The following is a 23,887-nucleotide window of genomic DNA, read 5'->3' as shown; positions in this document are numbered from 1 at the left end:
TTCCTAAGGGGAGTCTCCAAAGAAGCGCGTGCTGCCGAACAGGTTCCCAGGTTGGGGCGTGGAGGGAGAGCAAACCAGAACAAAGTGTTCCCAGGCCAGTCTGTTGAGAAACCTCAACTTTCCTAATTTGCACGACTCACAAGGATATCCCGCTGGCAAAAGAAGGCAGCGTTAAGCCGAAGAACCCTTTCTGGCCAGGGAACCACGTACGTTGCAGATGACGCGCCCAGTAAACTAGACGCCAGCGGGCGACCAATTGTCACCGTAGAGCTCGCGGGAAGGGCGGGGCGGACTTGTCTCTCACCGCGCTATCGCAGAGAGCGGGTTTTCAGGAGTCTGCCTAAGGGCAAGCGGGAATTAGCGCCCAGCGCCAGGGAGGCCCACTGCTTACGCAGGCGCACTCAGCAACCTCCGACTGCGAGCGCCCCATCCCCGCCAGCCTCTGGGCGGGACTTGCGGGCGGACGCGGGGGCGGGGCCTGGGGTTGTCCTAAACCCAGAGGGAAGAACAACTGTTTCTCGCTCTCGCTGCTGTTGTCCCTACCACGGATTCTGACCAACGAAAGTCATGTTACCTAACACTGGGTAAGGAGATAGGGGGGCCACGGAGAAAGACGAGGCCGCGCGGAGTGCGCGGCTACGTGGGGCGGGGATAGTGGCCCCGAAGGCGCGGCCTCGGAGGTCGGTGGATTGATGAGGCTGCTCTGGGTTGCTGGCCCGCCGCCCTGTAGGCGTTAGTCCCACCATCTGCGGTAAAGCAAAAGTAACGCAAAGTGATGTGCTTGGGCATGGCTGCCATAGAAAAACCTCTTCTACAGGTAAAGGACCCGTAGTGGGTTACCCCGTCGCCCTTAGGGTGGGCCTCATTTTGGGTTTAGCGTGTCTTCCTGAAGGTGCAAAAGTTCTAGGTGAAAGGTCACTGGAAAGCTAATTATTGCCCTCTAGGTCAGAACGCTCAATTCTGGAATAATAATGGATTGTTTAAAAAGTGATTTTCAAATTAGTAACAAGTTAAACTAATCTTATAGTATGGGTATCTTTTTCGTGGGTTTTTTTTCACTTTAAAAAGATTTTTAATTGTAAGATATACATAAGTAAAACTTCCATCTTAACCATTTTTAAGTGTATAGTTCAGTAGTGTTAAGTATACTCACACTGTTGTGCAACCAATCATTAGAACTTTTTCAACTTGCAAAACAAACTATATACATAAAACAACTCTTTTCCTCTTTTCTGCTTTTCCCCAGCACCAGGCAACCACCATTCAGCTTTGTTTCTATAAAGTCTTGAGCTGAGTGTCCCATTTTGTAATTTGCTTGAAACATGGCCAAAGGAATTAAAACAGCTCAAAAGGGTATATAAAGTGAGTTTCCTCATCTTTAACTTCCAGTCTTTCAATTATTATTCTCTGGTCAAATACCCAAGGATATTCTATACATTTATAAACACATTTCGTGCACCACTTACACACACACACACACACACACACACACACACACACAGATTTAATAATAAACTCTTCTGGACTTTACTCGTTTTACCTTATAAGTTCTGGAACACACAGTGCCAGTACATAAAGATTTTCACTTAATGTTTACATAGTATTCAATTGATGTACCGTAATTTATTTAACCAGCTCCCTATCACTGGGACTAGATCCATTTCTAGTTTTTGTTATTCCATCTTTGCTGCAATAATTAACCTCGTATTCACTTGTTTGAATGTGTCTCTGTGATAAATTCCTGGAAGTGAGGTTGCTGGGTCAAAGCCTAATGCACTTTAAATTTTGATAGCCAATATTAATAGCCCTCCAAAAAGGTTGCACATCTAAAAGGATAAATGAGATTTCCTAATCCAACACGCTGGAAAATAGCAAAATATTTCATAATAAAAATATAGAGAACAAACTCATTATAGTAAAAATTTGAATCACGAGTGAGGATGAGGATTGTTTTATATGTTTAAATCAATAGTCCTCATCGAAGAGTACTTTTGAGGCTTGTAGGATATTTGGTAATAATATCTGGGAACATTTTTGATTGCCATGGTTGAGAGGCTGTTACACAAGATAACGCACAATATTGTGCCTGCAACAAAGAAATATATGTGTCAATAGGTATTTTGCAGAGATTAAGAAATGCTGGTTTAAAGCCATCTGTGTACTTTTTCTTTGCCTGGCTTTACAAAATTAGATTTTTTGATCTCTGAAAGCTCTATTTTAAAAAGTTATTCTATATAATATGTGTCACAGATATTTTTCTCAGTTTTTTTTTTCCACTGTGTTTGGACTTCAGTTAGACTAATGCAGATATGTGCATTTATTGAATCAAATTTATCAGTCTTTTAAGGCTTTTATATTTTTGTGCAGACCTATAAGGCCATCTTAATTCAAGATTTTTAAAAAATTGGTAAGATCTAGTATTTTAATGGTTTTTTTTCCTTTTCGCACTCAGATATTTTATCCACCTGAGATGAAATACTATTTTGCATACTATTTTGGCATAGGAAGTGAGTTAGGAAGCCCACTTCATTTTGGTTCAGATGGCCTGGCTCTCTGGTTGTCCCAGTACCATTGATTAGTTACCTTTCCCTTTCTGTTGGAAATTTCACCTCTATTATATGCTGAATTCTCAGGATCTGTTTCCTAATTTTTTTAATTCTATTACTTTGGTTTGTCTCTTCATGTACCAGTAGCAAACTATGTTAATTGCTCTGGCTTTAGAAAATATTTTAATGTCTGAGCAGGCTAGTTCTTGCCTCATTTGGATTTTTTTTCCAGAATTTTCCTGGTTATTTCTGGATGTTTATTATTCCAAGTAGCTTGAATAGCTTTTTTTTTCCAGTGACTTTCCTTTTATTTTTTTTTTTAATATTTAAAAATTTTATCACCTTTATTTTGAGATACCAGAGAATTTGGGTAAATTGTAGTGCAGGTTAACATTAGCAAGTTTGAGCCATCTACCAGTAGTACTGAGGAATTTAGGACCTTTCTTTTTCACCTTATGTACTCTGGTTCTAATGCTTCAGAGCTGGAGGAGTTCCTTAGTAGTATAAACCAGGCACTTAGTAGTACAGACACTGCCTTTGCCTTTCTTTCTGCAGTGCTTGAGACTCCAAATAAGGAGGAAGATGTCTTTTATCCTACTGGGAATCAATTAAGCTAGACTGAAGGCAAAGAGATAGGACTCTTTAAAGCAATAGTTGGGACATGAGATATTTATTAAATTTTGAATATGTGTAGGTACCAAATACTTTTGAATTATTTTCTTAGTTGTAATATTGGCATTGTGAAAAAGATGCAGATTGGTAGATGAAATTGTATGACCTCAGATGCTTTCTGATAATCACTCAAAATTTTGGTAATTGTGGAATTGTTAAATAAACATGAGAACCTATTATATACTATTTTCTCTAGTTTTGAATATATTTGAAAATTCCATAATAAAAATTTAATAATGGTCTTAAAAGTGTCTTTGCACTGATTGGTTTTTAGTTGCAAGGGAAAGAAGAGTAATTATACAGTGGAGAAATCTGATAACACCATAATTGAAATTGACATTACCAGTAAATACAGATGGACATCATGTGCTTCTGGGTGTGATATACCATAGACACAATATCACATATTCTGGGTGAGAATAAATAACCTGAATTTAATTCTGTTTTAAAAAACAAGTGACACTGTATTCTTCAAAAAGTTAATATCATAAAAGACAAGAGAGGTTGCAAAAATGTTCTAGATTAAAGAAGACTAAAGAGATATAACAACTAAATGTACTGTCTTATCCTAAACTAGATCCTGTACTGGAGAGCAAAAATTACTGTAAGGGGCATTATTGGGTCAATTGACAAAAATGTTGACAGTGTATTAGATAAAAGTAATTATTGTATCAATGTTATATATACTGAAGTTGATAACTCTGGTTAGATAAAAGAATGGGCCATGATATATTCAACTTACTTTTAAGTGGTTCAAGAAAAATATGATACCCAGGAAGAGAAAGGTAGAGAGAGAGAGAAATAATGAACATAAATGCTAAAGCAGTAGGGTAAAATGTTAACAATATGTGAATGTGGGGATGTATGTGTATTCTTTGTGCTATTATTTTTGCAACTTTTTTGTTTGAAATTATTTACAAGTAAAAATTGTTAAAAAGAATGAAAGATCCAAGAATAAAGCCAACACAAGATGTGTAATACCTTTCTGTAGAAAATTATGCAATTTACTGAAAGATACTAAAGAAGACCTAAATAAATAGAGAGTGATACTTTTTCATGGATTGGAGCACCCAGTGTTATAAAGATATAAATTCTTTCCAAATGGAATTACAGATTTCATGTAATTTCTGTCAAAATCCAACTGATGTTGCTTATGCAATTATATAAGCAGATTCTAAAATATATGTGGAAAAGCAAAGGTTCAAGTATAGCCAAGAAACTCTTGAAGAAGAACAAATGGGAAGTTTTTGCCTTCATAGTTATCAGGACTGATAAAGCTATTATAATTAAGACAGCAGGATCCATGTAGACCAATGGAAGAGATTAAAAAGGCTAGAAACAGATCAATATATGTAGGGACAATCAGTCTACAAGAATGCTGGCATTGAAGATCTGTGGGGAAAATGGGCTTTTCCCCATTTTTCTGGGACAGTTATTTACATGAGAAAAAATGTAATTGGATCCCTACCTCAATTCCTACACAAAAATTTTGATAAATCAAAGACCAAAATTTAAAAGATAAGCCATAAAGCTTTTGGGAGAAAAATGATTTATTATTCACAGTCCTTTGAGTAGGTTCCTCTGTTCTACGTATCATTTATTTTTGTTTTGAAACCATCAGCGAAATGAAAAGGCAGCCTACTGAATGGGAGAAAATACTTGCCAATGATATATCTGATAAGGGGTTAATATTCAAAATATATAATGAACTCATACAACTCATCATCCAAAAAAAACCAAAAAACAATTCGATTAAAAAAATGGATAGAGGACCTGAATAGACATTCTCCAGAGAAGACATACAAATGGCCAACGGACACATGAAAAGATGCCCAACATCACTAATCATTAGGGAAATGCAAATCAAAACCACAATGAGATAGTAACTTACACCTGTTAGAATGGCTATTCTCAAAAAGACAACAAATTACAAGTGCTGGCTAGCTCTTCTGCACTGTTGGTGGGATTGTAAATGGATCCAGTCACTACGGAAAACATTATGGAGGTTTGTCAAAAGATTAAAAACAACTACCATATGGCCTACCTATTCCACTTTGGGTAATTATCTGAAGAAAACGACAACAATTCCAAAAGATATATGCACCCCATGTTCGTTGCAGCATTATTTACAATAGCCACGATATGGAAATAACCTAGGTGTCAAAAGATAGAGGAATGGATAAAGATGTATATACATACACAATGGAATATCATTCAGCCATAAAAATAATAAAATCTTACCAAGTTGGATGGGCCTAGGGAGTATTATTGCTAATTCAGACAGAGAAAGACATACTGCATGATATTTTTTGTGGGGTCTAAAAAACAAAACAGACTCAGATTCAGGAAACAAACTGATGACTGCCAGAGGGGAGCGGTGTGGGAGATAGGCAAAAAAGGTGCAGAGGATTAAGAAGTACAAACTTCCAGTTATAAAATAAATAAGTTATGGGGATATAATATACAGTGTAGCGAATATAGTCAATAATATAGTAACAGTAGAATGATGGTTACTAGACATACTGTGATCACTTTATAAGCTATATAAATGTCGAATAACTACATTATACACCTTTAATATAATATTGTATGTCAGCTATACTTCAATAAAAAAATAAAAGTAAAGTAGTTGTTACTTTGTAGGTTGGAGGAAGAAGAAAGAAAGGATAGGGAGGAATACATGGGGCTTCTAGGGTACTGGTAATATTCTATTTTTATTAGTATTCATTTTATTTTGTTCTTTATACACTTTATATGCTTTTTGTATGTTTACTATTGTCACTAAAAATGGTTGCCACCTCTCTGTTTCTTCCTCACTTCTCCGCTCCCCTTCCATCTTACCAAAGTTAATCCTTATTTTTTTAAAACCCTTCTCTCAAATTCACTCCTGATCTCTTAACTTTCTTAACTTTTGGAGTGTATTCCTCTAGATCTTGGCAAAAGCTTTATGTTCTTTGTTAACAAGCCTTCTCATCTGTAACCCCTGTCTCTGGTTACTGTCTCCTCCCCTCATCTCTATGTTATTGTCATTTTTGCTGTCTTCTATTCTTCCTTCTTAGACATGTTTGTTAATTTGCTTTAGAAAGCAAGAACATAGGTTTCCCTCCCTGTTATCTGACTTTATTTTAGACGTTTTCTTCTTACAAGTACAAAGTTTAAAGTTAAGGTAGAGGGATTTGTAAAGAGTGGATGGGCATAGAGAACTTCCCTCAGTACATTTTGATCAGAGAATCTTTTGATCTGAGCTCTTTGCCAGCCTTCTAGGTTTGTTTAACAGCTTTACGGAGATGTATTTCACACACCACAGAATTCACCTATTTAAAGTGTACCGTTCATTGGCTTTTAGTAAATTCACAGAGTTGTGTAACCATCACCATAACCAATTTTAAAATCTTTTCATCATCCCCAAAATAAATCCCATGCCTCTCAGCTGTCAAGCTCCAACACCCCTCCCCTCCCAGCCCAAGCCAACCACTAATCTTTGTGTCTATATATACTTACGTATTCTGGATATTTCATATAAATGGAATCATAATATATGTGATTTTTTGTGATTGGCTTTTTTCACTTAGCATAATGTTTTCAAGGCTCATCCATTTATAGAATGGATCAGTAATTCATTTTCACTGCTGTATATATTTCATTGTATGGACGTAGCACATTTTATTTACCAATTCATCAGTTGATGGACATTTACGTTGCTTCCATTTTGGCTATTATGAACAGTGATGATCATTCATTGAATAATTGCTTGCTTTTAAGTAATTTCTTTTAGGTGGTATGTATTCACTGAAGGAAATTTGAAAATTCCAGAAGAATATAAAAAATATGATAAAATTTATTCATAATCCCACCACTCAAAAATAAGCTTCATTAACACTTTTCCTGTGGGGAAGGAGAAATACACATTCATGTAGTTTATTAAGTCCTCATTTCTTTTTAAGATTTTTTTCATTTGAGCAGATTTTGTTTGCCAAATCACAGCAAGACCGTAATAATTGTTGTTGTAATAATTTATAAATCATTGTGCAGCGGGAGTACAGTAGAGTTATTAGGTATCATTTGGGGAGGGAGGAGGGTTTAGAAAAAGTTTTCACAGAGGAGTAAACCTATATTTTGTGAAAATAAGCATATATTCCTGATAAAATATTGAGGTTTCTAATAAGGTCACATTTGTTCTGTTGTAGGAAACTAGCGGGATGTACAGTTTTCATCACAGGTGCAAGCCGTGGCATTGGCAAAGCTATTGCATTGAAAGCAGCAAAGGATGGAGCAAATATTGTCATTGCTGCAAAGACCACTCAGGCACACCCCAAACTTTCAGGCACAATCTATACTGCTGCTGAAGAAAGTGAGTGTGACAATACTATTTCATGAAATGTCCTCACTATAGTTTCAGTACATAGAGAATTTGTTGGAAAGTTTAATTGTAGCTATTTGCATGTTGCCCTAAAATAATTTTATCTACTTCAGAAAGTATTGTGTCACCTTAGAACAGTGATTAGGAAATATTTTTCATCCCCAGCACTTCTGAGATGTACGCAACTCCCATTAAAAATCATAAATCATGTCTCATGAGGTACTGAGCAGAGTATGGGGGAGTAGAAGTAGGAGAGAATTTGAGAGGTGGATCATGTGAACACTTTGAAAAGTTTTCCATGTTACTTATTCTTTGCACTTTTCGCAAGTTATTATTTTAACATTTTCAGTTCACAAATAATTATTGAGTGCTTATATTCAAGGCATTATGCTAGAAAGGGCTTAAAAAGTCAGTTACCCTTGATACTGTTGGTTTTGTTAGTTATGTTAATAGCACTGTGGTTATGTTAGGGGAATACATATGAAGTATTGGTAAAGCGATGCCTGGGACTTGTTTTAAAATACATCATCAAGCACTGCTTTAGGGAATGCAGTTAGCTTTAATGTAATGGCTAGGTGGAGAGCCAGATGAGAGAAAGAGCAATTAGGAGGATCTTTTTATAGAGTATATAAATGTCTAACCAATGCGCTGTATACTTGAAACTAATAAAATTTAAAAAAAAAATACACCAGCAAAAAACAAAATGGAATTGGAGGTAGATAAACAGGAAAAACATTAACAATCATTGAAGATTCATGGTAGTTTATTATACTGTTCTTTATATTTGTATATATTTTTTGAAATTTTCCATAATAAAGTTTATTAAAATTACCTTCCTTTTTTTACTTTTTAATGTAATTTTTTATATTACCTTTCTCTTTCTGTTTTTTGTTTTTTTTTTTTAATAGCGTTGGCCTACCTTGTCTGAAGCTGGATATGGATTAGTTAATCTGTTCTCCCGTAGGGTGGAATTGCTAATAGCTATGACTTAGTTATTTATATTGATTTTATGAATATAGGGTACTTATTTCATTTGCCCCTGGTATCAGAATGAAAGGTTTACTATTTGAATGCTTTAATGCTTTTTTTGTTTACCCTTTGCAGTTGAAGCAGCTGGAGGAAAGGCCTTGCCATGTATTGTTGATGTGAGAGATGAACAGCAAATTAATAATGCAGTGGAGAAAGCAGTTGAGAGCTTTGGAGGTAGTACCTTAATTCTGAAATAATTATTGATTGGTATAACTATAATTTTAATTTAATTTTTAAAAAAGTTTTCTGAGTCTTTGGTGTATAACCAGTAAGGAATAGAAATGTCGCTTAAAACCATCTGATGACTTTTTTTAATTTATAAAAATTATTTTGAAAAATATAACAAATCTACCATTCAGTGTAAAGTTAGGACCTTGACAGTAACAGACATGTAACCAAAACTATTTCCCCAGATCCCATTCTCTTGCCTCTCTTCAATTAATGTTAACTGTATGTTACTTATGGGGGGACTGGATAGAACATGCAGAAATAATTGTTATTCTAGATTCATTTTTTTTTTTTTTAATATATGAGTTAACTAAAACAGATTTGATCTATTTTGATGATTTGCCTGGAATTGGAATTCTGGGTCTTTTCTCTTTTCCTAGATCCCAAGACCAGGAAGGAGTTCTTTCATTTCAGTAAGAGCCTTAAAGAGGAGGAAAACTAATGTGCTTGGAAGAAGGGAGGGCTTGGAAAGATGCTAGAGAAGAGGGGAAACTTTAAGGAAAGTTCAGCTAGGGTTCTTGGAGATAAGGAGGGAAGACAGGAGATAAGAGAACAGATAAGAGTGGAAGCTACAAACCACTAAGGACTAAGCCTCCTGGTAGTTTCACATGGTGCTCTGGTGATTGGCTCTCTCCATTGTGCCAGCGAAAATCATTTGTGTTTTGACACAGCTAGTAAATCCTTCATTGGTGTATTGGTCAGTTTAATACTTCTAAAGGAAGTATTTGTGAACCAACTTAGGGTTCAGCTGTACAGATTAAATGTGTTTATTTCCTTTTGTTATAAAGTTTAAATTACATTAATAGGAAGTTGATTATTTGAAAACAGGAATTGATATTTTGGTGAATAATGCCAGTGCTATTTCCTTGACCAACACATTGGAAACACCTACGAAGAGGGTGGATTTGATGATGAATGTCAACGTCAGAGGCACTTACCTTACGTAAGTTAAAGAGTTGTGGGGGAGAACTTTGCAATTTTTTCTCAGAGGACTAGTTGTAAACAGATTTGAACCAGAATTGCAGTACAGTCTAAAATCTAGTTAATCCTTATACGTGCTTGAAAATGCTCCAGGTCACCAGATAGTATTTTAAGTAGTTTTATTCAGAGCTCTTTTTCTCTGTGAATGTAATAAATACTAAAGTATAGCTCAAGCATTTTCAAACATTTGATTGAAGAAATACATGTGTGCTTACCAAGTCTTTTGATTACTAAAGCTAGCCAGTTTTCCTTCTTTTGAAAAATATTTGGGTTTTAATTATATAAATAACAGGAAGCTCATTATGAGTCACATTTTAATGTAACTGACAAAAGGCTAACACTATCTTGAGTAATATTGGGAAATAGAGAATATAGAATGAAAGCAAATGTAGTCCTAATCTGTTCTGGATTGGTCAGGCAGTCTACTCCTTTGTTTATTTGTCCATTTATCTGTTTATTTCCTCTCAGGTTCTACCATTTTCCAAGTGGACATGAGGATAGATCAGCATAGACCTTGTCTGCCTTATATGGATTTGCCTTATATGTATTCATAGACTAGGTGGCTGGGATCTTGGGCTTCGGCATCAGATTCCTTTGGGTAGGATTCAAATCCTGTACCCTTCTCTTCATGACTTGCTATCTCATGACCTTGCACAAGGAACTTAACCTCTTTATAGATTCTGTTTCCTCACTTGTAAAATCGGAATGATGGAGTCATAGGATTGGGCATGAGGGTTAAATGTAAAATTTGTCATTAGTCCTGACCTTTGCCCTAGACATATTTTATTGGCTCTGCAAAATTTGTTCCTGCAGTGTTAAAATTTTTGTTTTTATAGTTAGATACATTCAAAATTTCATTAGTTGCCTACATAAAAAAAAAAATGAGGAAATTTACACAAAATCTTTATTTCCGGCTTTTCTTGAAACATTGGAAAATCTGACCACATAGAGACAGCATTCCCACATGGCAACAGCTGCTACAGTTGAGTGGCGGAGTATCAATAGCCTTGGTGGATGGGCCATGAGCTCCATTGTCTTCCAGATGCTGAGGACAGGCTGGCTAAAAAGTCGCCACTTGTTATTGTGCCCGAACTATTGTGTTTCTTATATTAAGGAGGAAAATAAAATATTTCTCATACCCATTCCTCCATCTGAAGTGGGAAAATGAGACATATGCCAAGAGGGCCATATGTTCAAATAAAATAAGTGAAAACTAACTTCTTTGTAGTTGGAGAATATTTCTATATATTCAATATGCAGGATATATCTCTGTTGAATCAAAACCATGGTGAATCCAACCATAGCAAGAACTACAAAAAGCATATAGAAAAGATTATGTTGAAAAACTTAATGGACTAGAAAAAGGACTCACATTTCAATAAGGTTTGTGTTTTCAAACAAAATAAGCAATGCTGCTATATGATGCAGTTAAGTGTTACATGAAGAAACGATCCGGGCATCATAATCTTTTACAGCTGGTAACTTTGTGAAAGAATTTTGATTGAATGTAAACACTCATTTAAACAAGTATTTAAAAATGTAAAAGTAACCAGGAATATTATTGCTCAGCATATTAAATTAAGGCTTAGAATGACACGCTGTGTGAAAAGTTATATCATCTGTGGCAGTTTCTATTGTAGATGATGAAACCACAGATGGAAATACTTTACCCACCTAGTTATATTTATTTAGTATCAGGAGAATTTTTATATGATTAAACATTTTTTTTAGACTAGATATCCATGTCATGAACATTAGGAAATGACTTGTTAAGTACTGAGAAGTATCTTAGGACATTTCGTATAGATTTACAAAATTAGCAATTTTAACTATAGGCAGTGCTACTCAGATAGTCAGTATTAACTTTACACTTATTAAAATCTCAACTAATGTAGAAGTGTTTCATGGAGGCACAGAAATTAAGTTTGTTCATTATATTGTTCACTAGATACCAAAAGCATATTGCTAAAATGTTAGAAACAGACTATGTTATGAATTATAAGAACTAAAAACGACACCATGGTTTGAAACAGACATTTCAGTGCTTTACTGTTACTAAATACAAATCTGATCATCTGTTATATGACAAGATTGTGTGGCCATAGTGTATGGTCGAAGAGATTTTTTAGTTTTATGTATATAATACATTGGTTAGACATTTAGATAGTTTATGAAAAGAGAGGGTTTTTTTTATTTTTTTAGGCGAGGCAACCCTTAGTTCACCTCACAGATTGCAAGGACCTTGTCAGCTTACAGTTTCTTATTTTTTAGGTTTTACACCTACATCACCTGGTCAGCCTAAGTAGTCTCCCATCCAAGTACTAACCAGGCCCGACCCTGCTTAGCTTCCGAGATCAGATGGGATCAGGCTCGTTCAAGGTGATATGGCCATAGACAAGTTTTGTTTTTTAATTTGAAAGAAATCAACTCTTTTGCCACCCAAGAGAAATTTCCCAGCTCAGTTCCCAAAGACTAGATCAGACTTGGCTTTTTTAGTTGACATTACGACATGTAAACACAAATGTATGATCCTCATTGCTCATTCCTTGTGAAATTATGTCTTTAAAAAACCCATCTGGCAAGAACAATCTGGCCCCTTTTCTATACTGAAGTCATTTTCCAGAAATGAAAATGATGGCCTAAACTACATTCCTACAGTTGTGGATTTGAAGGTTCTGTTTAAAACAAAACAAAAACACTGATTCCAAACCATAAGAAAAAGAACTAACCTTGTTCATTTACCTTTCTCAATAAATATTATTTGTGTAGTTGAAGAACTACAAATGGAATATATAAGATGCATGGCACTAAAAACTTTTTAGCAAAGATTCTATTCACTGTTGAAAGTTCCTACATTTATGAACAGCTGTTTTTAAAATAAAACTAAATATTGCTCTCAGTTAAATTGTAATGCCAAATGACTTGATACTGACCTTTGGATTAAAGAAAAGGTGTCAGGTTTTTGGCCTTCTATAAAAGGTCTAAGTTATAAAAGAGAAATTCACAATGAAACATTTCCATTTTAATATTTGTTTACTTTGTGATACTTATTATTCATGGAAGATAAATATAGATTGTTTTTTCAGGGAAGCCTGAAAAGCATCCTCAAGGAGAGAGTGGGGGCAAGGCCCAAAGAACTAACCTATTTAGAGGTTTCATTGAGGATATGGAACTGTTTCCTAATCCCTGGTGCCCAGCGCCTGTGGCCTGTTACCTGTGTTTTAGTGGTTTAGGGAAACAGGGTTAGAAGGCAGAGGTGAGGTGGAAGGCAGACCCTTAAATTTTATTTTTGTTTAATTAAATATGTAATCTCCAGTATTATATACGTTTGTGTCATGTTAAATTTTTATAGAAATTCAGTAACAAAGTTCGATTATATTTCTGAACAGTTGATTTTTTCTGTACCCAGCTTACTTTATTCACTGGCTCAAATTCCCTATGGGCCTTTGATCTTGCAACTCAGATTAAGTGAATTAATTCATGTAAAAGTAATAAGTGCAATGGCTAGCATACAGTAAGTTTTCAATAAACTTAACTATTTTATTACTTGAAGGTGTTAGCATCTAAGCATGGTGCTAAGAGTTTTCAATATAATATATAAGATAGGGCATGTTGCTGTAGAAAAATGTACCTGATTTAGGGTTGGTAATGGAGGCCAGGCCAGCAAAGTACAAGTAGAAAGGTTTTGTCTTATAGATCAAATGAGAAATTCATGTTTCTAATGTGAATGAAATAAGTTTTTTTCCTGTGAATCTGAAATATGGTCTTATTGCCTGGAATAGATTTGGGTTGTTTCCTACTGAAGCATCAAGATGCGGCTTCGCTGTTTTAACGGCTATCAGCAGTACTATTGTTTGCCCCTCCCCACCTCACCTCTGTAAAAGTGAAGCACCGTTAGGAAAAAATAACATGTACAGAAATCCTTTACCAATATTGACTATATTTGGTTTATAAACTTGAAAAGACATTGCAAATGGTTACAAGAATGTTGTACATTTGGTAATGTCATACATTTGAAAGAATGGATAAGTTCAAAGTCCTAGAAGTTATTGAATGTGAAATAAAACTAAAAGCTATAGAATTATTAAGCTGAGCTTTAATATTTTATAGCCTTATAATTAAAAATTTTAAATATTGGACCTGAGTGTTTTTGTACAATAAATTACCTACCTTTATGAACAGTATTTTAAAAAATAAAACTAAATATTGCTCTCGAAGGCCTATTACATTACATATTGGTGCAAATTAAATTTGAGATTGTGTCACTGACCCCTGCGGGCCATAGACCCCAAATTATGGTGGTTCTGCCCAGTGTTGCTCACATCAATAGGATGAGATAGTTTTCTGCAAAGCACGTCAGAAACTTCATGCCTTAGTTGAGGAATGGAGAAAGATAATCAAATGCCTGATGATTCCTTCCTCCCAGTTCTGGGGAATTAGTAAAGTATTAAAGGGTGTGGTGGGGAAGTAGGTGAGTTCAAGGGTGGGGATTTCCAAGGAAGGGTGGAGAGTTCTTGGATTTCCAAGGGAGCATGCACAGTTCCTAAACATGCTTGAGACATGCCTAGCCATGTATTACGTGTCTCATTTTATGTTAAATCTCCATCCTTGGGTGTGATTTTTTAGTATGCTCATAGAGAAAAGTTATTCTAAGTGTTGCTTGGGAAGGGGTCTCAAGTGCCATCTTGAATTTTTCAGGTGCTAATTGGTTTCTTGGTGGTGGTAGGCTTAGCAGGCCCTGGATTTTCTACCTTTTCTTGACAAGTTCAGCCAGCTTTTGTCAGGTGATATGTTAGGGAGAGAATACAAGAAAGTCAGAAGTTTGAAAGTTAACTAATGATATAGTGGCACAACCCCATGACAAATGTATTGGAAGTTATGTTATTAAATTGTAATTCCAGCATAGTAGGAATACTATATCTACTAAGGTGAAATGAATCCGCATCTATCGTACTAATAATAGCAATTGTTTATTCCATGTTTAGTATATGCACTGTTTTAAGTATCTCATATATATCTCAGTTAATCCCTCGGTTAATCTTAGATAGTAGCAGATATTATCAGCACTTAAAAATAGGAAAACTGAGAATTAGAATGCTATATATTTTTACCAAGAGAACACAGTGAAGGAGCAGGAGAATTTGAGCCCAGGTTTGACTTGAATACCCATGTTCTTTACTGTAGTGCTGGCTTTGCTGGCTGACAAGTATATTAATTGTCACTGGAGAGAGAGAGAGAGAGAGAGAGAGCGCGCGCGCGCGCAGGGAAGGAAGAATTTGGAAGGATGTAGTTGCGAATAATCTCAGTTGGATTTAAGACTAATGTGCCAAGGATTTGCTTATTGTCATCAAGCAGGTCATGTCAGGCCACTAAGCAAAGCTTCAAGGATGAAAATAAGTTGGTTTCCCTATGTTCATTCTAGAAAAATAAAAACAAAAAAATACCCTACCAGTTATTGAACAAGTTCAGCTGCTCTGTGGAAGTAGCTTAAAATGTAACAAAAAGTGGTGATGTTGTTAGAAAGCTATTGACTTGTGTTTTCTTTTGCTTTCAGATCTAAAGCATGTATTCCTTATTTGAAAAAGAGTAAAGTTGCTCATATCCTCAATCTCAGCCCACCGCTGAACCTAAATCCACTGTGGTTTAAACAGCACTGTGGTAGGTGGTATAATGAAGGAGTACTTTGTTTGGTTAACCTGTTTTGTATTAAATCAGTGTATATGATTTAATCACAATTTATACGTATTCAACATTAAGCTTTCTATGCAGAATCAGTAGCATTTTGGGAAGTATCTTAATCTTTAATTTTAAAGATTGAAGCATAATTTACATTCAATAAAATTCAGATCTTAATGGTTCAGTTTGGTGAGTTTTGACAAATGGATACACTGTATAACCAACATCCAAATCAGAAAACGGATTTCTATCAACCCAGAAAACTCCTTTAAGTCTCAGTGGGTATGTTTTATTGTATGTACCTTATTCTTCTATAAAGTTTGTTTAAAAGTATCCTTGAAAAAAGAAAAAACTATCCTCGAAATACTTGACTTTACAGTCAACTAATGACTTAAGGTAAGTATACTAAATAACAAGGTCTATGTATAGGTGCCTCCTATAGAAGAATAGTATCAGAAACTTAGCCCTTATTTCTACATAATTCACTTAAATTTGAAAAGACAGGTGAAATAGTAACCTACAGAACAAAGCTTAAAAGAAGTTCAGTTTTAATTGACTAGGTTAAAAGCATTTTAACATTTTGTTGATGCTTTACAAGTGCAGTTTCCCTTTAAATGATCCCTTTCATTCTTCAAAAGAAAAAAAAACGATTAAGAAATAATAATGTAAGCTATCTCTATAATATTAAGAAAAATGAAAGTGTGTTACTGTTTCTTTTAATCAAATGTTAGGATGACAGATTGCCAGTTATAAAAACAGTCATGGGGATGTAAAGTACAGCATAGGGAATATAGTCAATAATATTATAACAATTCTGCGTGGTGCCAGACGGGCCCTTGACATGGGGGTGATCATTTTGCAAGTTGTGTCAAATCACTGTGTCGTATACCTGAAACTAATATTTAATATTGCAAAAAAACCCCAAATATTAGGATAGCAATATCTAAAACTAGTTTATCCATGATATATGTGAAACTAGTTCAATTACTTCATGAAAACTTCTTTTAAAAATAGTACAGTTTAAAATTATATTTTGTATATAGTATTATTAAAGAATTATGAAAAAATATCAAGGAGGAAATAGTAATAGGAAGAAATTGGTTTTTTATACTCACAAATTAATTTGTTTCTTTATTAAATTATTATTACTTGTGGTTTCTTTCAGCTTATACCATTGCTAAGTATGGTATGTCTATGTGTGTGCTTGGAATGGCAGAAGAATTTAAAGGTGAAATTGCCGTCAATGCATTATGGCCTAAAACAGGTATGTGCCTTTTAAAAAATCCATATTTTTTAAATCATTGAGTGTCCTTGACAGTCTTGAGATGCGTCTTGGATGAGAAGGATAGATAGGAGTGAGTAGACTATCGAGGTAACCTCTGTCTGTTGGGAAATAAGTGAAACTTTCTACAGTACATATAAGGCCCTTTTTAGTCATCTTTGAGCTTTGACTTGGATGTAAGACTTACTCTTCAGCTGATTGCTATACTAGAAACACTGAACACTGGAACATTTGAAGAATTTCATTAAAGCCAACAAGAAGCCAGCTGTGCTTCCCTAACCTTTTCTCCATTCTCATCTTTGGTACCTTACTAAATTCTGCAGATTCTCATACTCTTGTTTTCTCCTTATACATCCTAGCACGTGCTTCTTTACTTTCTTATATTCTTAACTCGTTTTATCTTTTTCCTTTATAAAAAGCCGACCTATCTGTACTTTCATATCAGTTCGGAGTTCTCAGCATGCCTAGGCCCCCATTAGGTGACAGAAGAACCTGGATATTGCTAGACTTTGTATGTAGCTTTAGAGTTACTGTATGACAGAAGCTGAGGGCTTGGGAATATGCTGTATTAAAATGAGGAAGACCCAACAAAAATGATACAAAGGGAAAGCTTGTCCTCCATGTGGGTTCTTATTCTCCACTTACGTGTCATAATAGCTTAATGGAGGAGAAAGAAAAGACAATCTTTTCATTATATGTTTTTCCACATATTTAATAGGTAATCTGTAAAAACCTTAATGTCGTTCATCTTAAATCTAAATGGCACTCCTATCCCAGAAAAGTCTGTATAATGATAAGGAGTATACACAGTGGGAACTACTTTTTCATTTCACTTTTTAAAAATTTAACAACCTTTATTACACTAACATTAGAACTTAAACATGCAGGTAAGTGTGGCCCCTTACCAAGGAAATGCTCTGGGGATCAATACTAGTGTTTCTGCTCCTGGGACAATGCCCTGCACTTAGGGGTCCCTCAGGTATTTGTTGAATAAATGATAATTTTGGATATCTTTTGAAAGTATCTTCATGCTCTTACATTCCTTGAAACATACACATGACAATTGGAATATTTTCCACTTCCTTGAGGGGAGAGGAGGTTTCTGAGAAGGTGGCTGTTGGGAGTCATGCTCTTGCTGTCCTCCCTTTCCAACCACCAGCAAACTCTCCCGAGTGAAGCAGATGGTGGGGTGGCAGTTAGGCAGGACTTGGAAGAAATGAGCAAGGCATCGATTCTCTGAGAGAACAAAGAAGCTTGTGAAGGACTCTGTTCCTCTCTGGGTCAGAGGATGGAATGGGGCAGAGTAGAGAATACTGGAGAGAAAATAAATACTCAGAGTTCCTAGAGAGAGCTTGAGTAGTACATGGTGCTTTGGTCTTCGTGAAGGAGTTCTATATAAGGCAGTGTTGTGTATAGCAAGGAACATGTGTTTTCTACCACTTATGTCAATAGAGGTACGCTCTCTGGACCTTGTTCTCATGACCTGAGAAATAAAGAGATTAGCTGTCTTGCTTGTTACTTACATAGTCCCATTATTTGATTTGGAGTTATGAATGTATATGTTTTTTTTCTCTGTAGCCATACACACTGCTGCTATGACTATGCTGGGAGGATTGGATATCGAAAGCCATTGTAGAAAAGTTGATATCATGGCAGACGCTGCATATTCCATTTTCAAAAAGCCAAAAAGTTTTACAGGCAACTTTATTATTGATGAAAATATCTTAAAAGAAGAAGGAATAAAAAATTTTGATGTCTATGCAGTTAAACAAGGTAATGCATATAGTTTTTTAAAGGAATGATTTGTTTTTCCATGTTTTCTACAATGAACACACATCTGTTTTGTGTGTGTTTGTGTGATTAGAAAATTAACATGTTCTTTTAAGAGCTATCCTCCCAAAGAAGGGAAAAACCCATACCGACAACACACCTTAAAAGAGAAAGGAGAAATAGAAGTGAGTTGAGGGCTTTCTAAGTGACGTACAGGTGCAGAAGGTTACATTAGCTATCACTATTTCCAAATTTTGAAACAAAAAATGAAAATTAGTTTTAAAAGTTTGTCTTAAAGTCACTGAGTAAAGATTTTATTCGAGAATATGGTAACCACAGTGTATTTTTCACAAAAATTTTAAGATTATGGACTCTTTCCATATTTGTCTTTTAGGTACAGCCTCTTAGAGGATCTTAATGATAGATGGTAAAGGTGAGTGAGCAGGGTCTGTCCTGTGTACAGAGTGTATAATTTCAGAAGTTATCAGAAGTCCCCCTCGTTCAAAATTGTTCTTCCTTTCTGAAATTGCAGATGATGATGGTGTTAATGCATTTTACTTGTATAAAATATAGTATATATTAAATGATAGATAGTATAGCCGTAAATGAAGTTACATTTATTTGTGCTAACATATATTTTAAATATTATTAGGTTGAACTTCTGGGTGAGAGAAACCACATGTTTATATTTGTATCATCCCTGTCTGTCTCTTCGATTTGAACTAAATTGAATTAAATATCTCTTAACAGCTTTACAAAGCACTTTTATACATTCTCTATTTAATGTCAAACAATCCTGTGAAGGAAGAAAACGGTTTAGTGATTAAGAACATGGAGTTTGAGAGAAGATAACCCAGGTTCCTTGTCCAGCCTAGTTGCTTACTAACTATGCTGTTACCTGCTTTCTCTGAGCTTCAATCTTATTGCTAAAATTAAGGGAATGATAACTTCAACACAGGATTTTTATAAGAACTAAATGCAACAATGTGTATAAGGTGTTTAGCACAGTACCTGGCATATGGTATGATGGTAGTGTTAAGTTGTCAATATTTATGGTAGAAAAACAGGTTCAAGGAGATAAGCCTTTGCCTAAGAGCAGTCAGCTGATAAGTATCAGAACCTGAAGGAGATCCAGGTCTTCTGGGTCCTGGTACACTTCAGGTTTTAAAGACACAGTGGATTTGTGCACAAAATTTTTAAACTTTTTTAAATTTTTAATTTTTGTATTATTTATTATTATTTATGCCTACAGCACCTGGTCTTCCTAGGTGGTCTCCCATCCAAGTACTAACCAGGCCCGACCCTGCTTCGCTTCCAAGATCAAACATCGGGCTTGTTTAGGGTGGCATGGCCGCAGACCATACAAAATTTTAAATTTTAAATTAGATGTAAATTAATTAAAATTAATTAAATCCTACCAAGTGTTGAAAACTAGGTACTATGATAAGTATTAGGATACAACGAAGACCGATGTATTTCTGCTGTCCAATTTTTTAAATCATCTGGGAGACAGGAGTAGACTGAGATGGCAGTGGTAAATAAATCCTTAATGAGGAACCCACTTCTCTCAGGGGTCCCAGTAAGAAATGACTCTGGAGCACATTAGAGGGATGTAGGACAGAAGGTTGCATGGATAGTTGAGAAGAGGACAAAGGCTCCTGGGAGAGCAGTTATGAGCTTAATTGGTGAAATTTGCCACAGGAGGAGGATAACTGGGTTATAGGGAAAGTATTTTAGCTTACTAAAGGACAGGTAGTTTGATAGTTCTCATAGGCATCTTTCCATTACGCCAGAATGATCATTTAAATAAAAACAGATGTAATGTTTATTAAACAGCTGTTAAAATCTTAATATATTGAACTTGTTATAATAACCTGATTATTTTGGGGTCAATTTTTCAGGCTATTCTTTGATGCCAGATTTGTTCTTAGATGAATACCTAGATCAAGCTACCAAGAAACCGGAATCACATGGTAAGGTATAGACCATATTTTATGTAGGAAAATAAAGATACCTACTTATGTATTTCTCCCAAAATATTGAATTGGACATTTCTACATTCTGCTTTTAAACCATATTTTAATTTAAACTAGACAAGTAATGTGAAGTTTTAGTTCTAGCAACGAAGGTTGCCTTTTTCATCTAACGGTAAGAAGCTCCTAATATAGTTTTTTCATTTGATTAAAAAAAAAAGTTGTTTAAAAAATGTATCAATCCTTTGTTGAGGTTTTATTTCTTTTCTGTGGCACTGCCTTTAGGTATTTTATGTTGATGTGTTATTTTATTTTGCAGAAAAATGTGTCACACAAAGTATATCTAACACCATTCACAGAATTTGTGATGTGTGTCTACAAGAAAAATTAACTTTGATGGAAATTTTGGTTTTACTTCATTTTGTTTTTATAATTCAGAAACAATAGCTCCCTTGAACTAGTCCAGGGTTTACATGTTAGTCTTTGTGTTCTGTCATTATGCCACTAGTTTACTGAACGATGTCAGATGAAATACTCTTTAACAAATACCCGTGAGAAGCTTTCTTTCATGGTTTATTAGCAAGGATAGCTGTTATTCTTCTGGGCCCTTAACCTTATTTTTTTCTTATAGACACTAAATCTCCTAAGTGATCCTATATTCTTTAGATAGCTGCTAGATAATTTATGAACGAATTTCTTCTGTATATTTAGCAAACTTCAAGAATCTTACTGCAGTGCATTTTAGTGCCAAACCTTTTTTCTGGCTGAATCTTATCTTTTATAGCTCTCGTCTTTTCTTTGTCCAGATTTTTGGAGATAATTTTAAAAAATTACTTAAGTAACAAAAAAGGCAACTTTTGTTTTGTAGAAAATTTGAAAATTTGAAAAATATAGAAAGGAAAAAGTTACTCATAATCCTACCACCCAGAGGTAGCTCCTTTTAAAATTTAACTATTTTAATTTTAAAAATTAAATCTGGTTGCCACATGGTTGTATCAGTATAAATCTGGTTGCCATTTGGTTGCCCCATGGATGTATCAGTATAAAACAAGACTGTCAGTCTTTTTCTCAAGAGGCCTCTTACAGAATGGAAGAAATTAGTTTTGGTTTAATTAGTTTATCAAAGTCTAATAGAGTCAAGTCCTCTAATAGAGGCAAGTCTAACATTCTGATTTTTGTTTAGCACTTTAAGATTACATCTATCTTTTGGAGGAAGATATACATGAACTGAGCTCATTTAAATTCCAAATTTGATTAATGAGAGACACTTACTGATCATACATATTTTGTTTTTCAACAAATATTTATTGGGTGCCTGCTATGTGCCAAATACCGTGTTAAGTACTTTGCATGCATTGTCTCATTTAATTATTGATGCTCCTGCAGGACAGGTATTATCCTCATTTTGCATCTGAGATCCCATCGCTGGCAGATGGCAGAGCCAGGATTTAATTTCCTATTTCTCTGATTCCAAAGCTCATACCATTAAACCAGTAAACTTAAATTGCTTTCCTAACTCCTGAATACAAGTCCTTTAAATTACCATATTCCCCCTGCCACTCCAGTAATTTAATTTATTAATTTATAATGAGAAGTTGCCATCTCTTGGACTAAATGTGTTGTTGTTATGATCAGCCTATTCTCTCCCTTTGGGCATAACTATATAGGGAACAGAATCATAATCAGCAGATTGTTTCACGACCATGGAATCAGAACAAGAGAGGTGAGATAAGTAAAATGTAAGATAAATGTTTTTTGGCATCAGGCTTTGATAGGAATGATTTTTGCCTATGGGATCAGAATGTCAAGTGCATTGACTGTGAACCATATATCTGTCTCCTTATAAGGGATGCGCATATCCTTTTGAGGTCAGAATACTTTTGGCTAAACTTCTCTTCACCATACAGTGCTAGAGAGAGTATTTACTTCTATAGCTCTCTTTTCCCTATTCTTCCTGGTTCATTCAACTAATTCTACTTGACATTTTTTCTAAATATATTAATATATTCATATAGTCCAGTATATCTGGCCTGGATCTAACTTACATCTTTCAGGTGACTTTTTTACATTCATATCCAAATCTATGTATGTTGAATTTAGTCTGTGTCTCAGAGCTAAGTGTGTATCCCTCATTTCCAAAGGGGGTGAGGCTCACCTTTCTGTTGCACCCACTATTTAATAATCCTGTTACATTTAATTTTACCTTTTCTGGTATTTGTGCTATGTATATTTGTCTCACCTATTATATATGTAACTCTGTAATAATATATTGTAAACTATGTACATAATTTTAAATTAACACTTATTTCTCATATTGAAAGCAATACTGTCATTTCTTCATTGATTTTTTTTTTCATTCATTAACACCTCCCCTAAACCCCAATTGCAACACAGAGGGCCCATTTTATTTCTTTTTTTACCTCCAGTTTATTTATTTATTTAGTTTTCTTTAGGTATAGTTTTAGTGTTCCGGATTTTCCTCAGAAACTCTTATTTTTTTATTTTATTTTTTTTACACCTACAGCACCTAGTCTTCCTAGGTGGGCTCCCATCCAAGTACTAACCAGGCCCAACCCTGCTTAGCTTCTGAGATCATACGGGATCAGGCTTATTCAAGGTGGCACAGCCATACAGAAACACTTATTCTTAACTTGGCTACCTTTCCTCTTTTTCTCATAGTTATCACCATCTCTAATTATTTTCATCTTTTGTCCTGTTCTTCAGCTTTCTGGGATTCCTTTTCAGGTGTATACTCTATATTACCGATAAGATTTTCAACACTTTTATCTCTGTTTCATATTGCCTTTGTTTAATTTTGCTCTTGAATTTTTTGTTTCTCATGTATCCCATTTCATTTTCATTTTTTTCTATTGATTTTTCATCTCAGCCAGTTGTATATGACTTTCTGCCCTTGTTTCATATGGTTTTCATGTGGAGGAATTCTTGTGGATTGCATAGTAAATTAATTTAAGAGATAGACTTTTGCTCTTCAGAATAACCTTCCATTATCCATGTGGTACATTGTTGTTTCGTAGACATAAGGTTATTCTTTTTCCCTGTTAATTCATCCTCATAGTAGGAGATATCTCTAGAACTAGTGTAGTTGAATGACAAGGATGTGTAGGCTGCTTTTGGTTGCATTCCCTGTCTATCTGGTGGAAATCCTTTCTCAAAGCTGTAGTTTCTATAGTGGTACCTGTTAGGCATATAGCTAGTGCCAGTGTGCAAGGCTGACACGGCACCTTCTTTTACCTCCTATGCTTAAAAAGTACTCTGTTCAGCATGCCCTCTTGCCAAGGTTCTTCCCCTCCCCATCTTTATCAGTCATGCTTTTGGGCGGTGTATACTTCCCAAGGTGAACCACCACTGG

General features: G+C 35.1%; 1 protein-coding gene and 3 pseudogenes across 1 annotated transcript in view; 1 reads left to right on the top strand and 3 right to left on the bottom strand.

The window, feature by feature from the left end:
* The first annotated feature begins 457 nt into the window (after positions 1–457).
* Positions 458–23,887, top strand: part of HSDL2 (hydroxysteroid dehydrogenase like 2) — a 37,855-nt gene continuing 14,425 nt past the window's right edge. The window contains exons 1-8 of the mRNA XM_016126350.2: positions 458–584; positions 7,406–7,569; positions 8,683–8,781; positions 9,664–9,778; positions 15,371–15,474; positions 16,658–16,756; positions 18,353–18,547; positions 20,446–20,517. Of these exons, the coding sequence (XP_015981836.1) occupies positions 568–584; positions 7,406–7,569; positions 8,683–8,781; positions 9,664–9,778; positions 15,371–15,474; positions 16,658–16,756; positions 18,353–18,547; positions 20,446–20,517 (865 nt within the window). The 5' untranslated portion in view covers positions 458–567. The remainder of the gene's footprint in view (positions 585–7,405; positions 7,570–8,682; positions 8,782–9,663; positions 9,779–15,370; positions 15,475–16,657; positions 16,757–18,352; positions 18,548–20,445; positions 20,518–23,887) is intronic.
* On the bottom strand, positions 12,094–12,212 carry LOC118600467 (annotated as a pseudogene).
* LOC118600599 lies at positions 19,788–19,903 on the bottom strand (annotated as a pseudogene).
* Positions 23,033–23,151, bottom strand: LOC118601466 (annotated as a pseudogene).

Source organism: Rousettus aegyptiacus, unplaced genomic scaffold, assembly GCF_014176215.1.
Source record: "Rousettus aegyptiacus isolate mRouAeg1 unplaced genomic scaffold, mRouAeg1.p scaffold_m13_p_3, whole genome shotgun sequence".
Lineage (NCBI taxonomy): Eukaryota > Metazoa > Chordata > Mammalia > Chiroptera > Pteropodidae > Rousettus > Rousettus aegyptiacus.
Note: the sequence above shows the minus strand (reverse complement) of the source record. Positions and strands in the feature narration are given on the sequence as shown.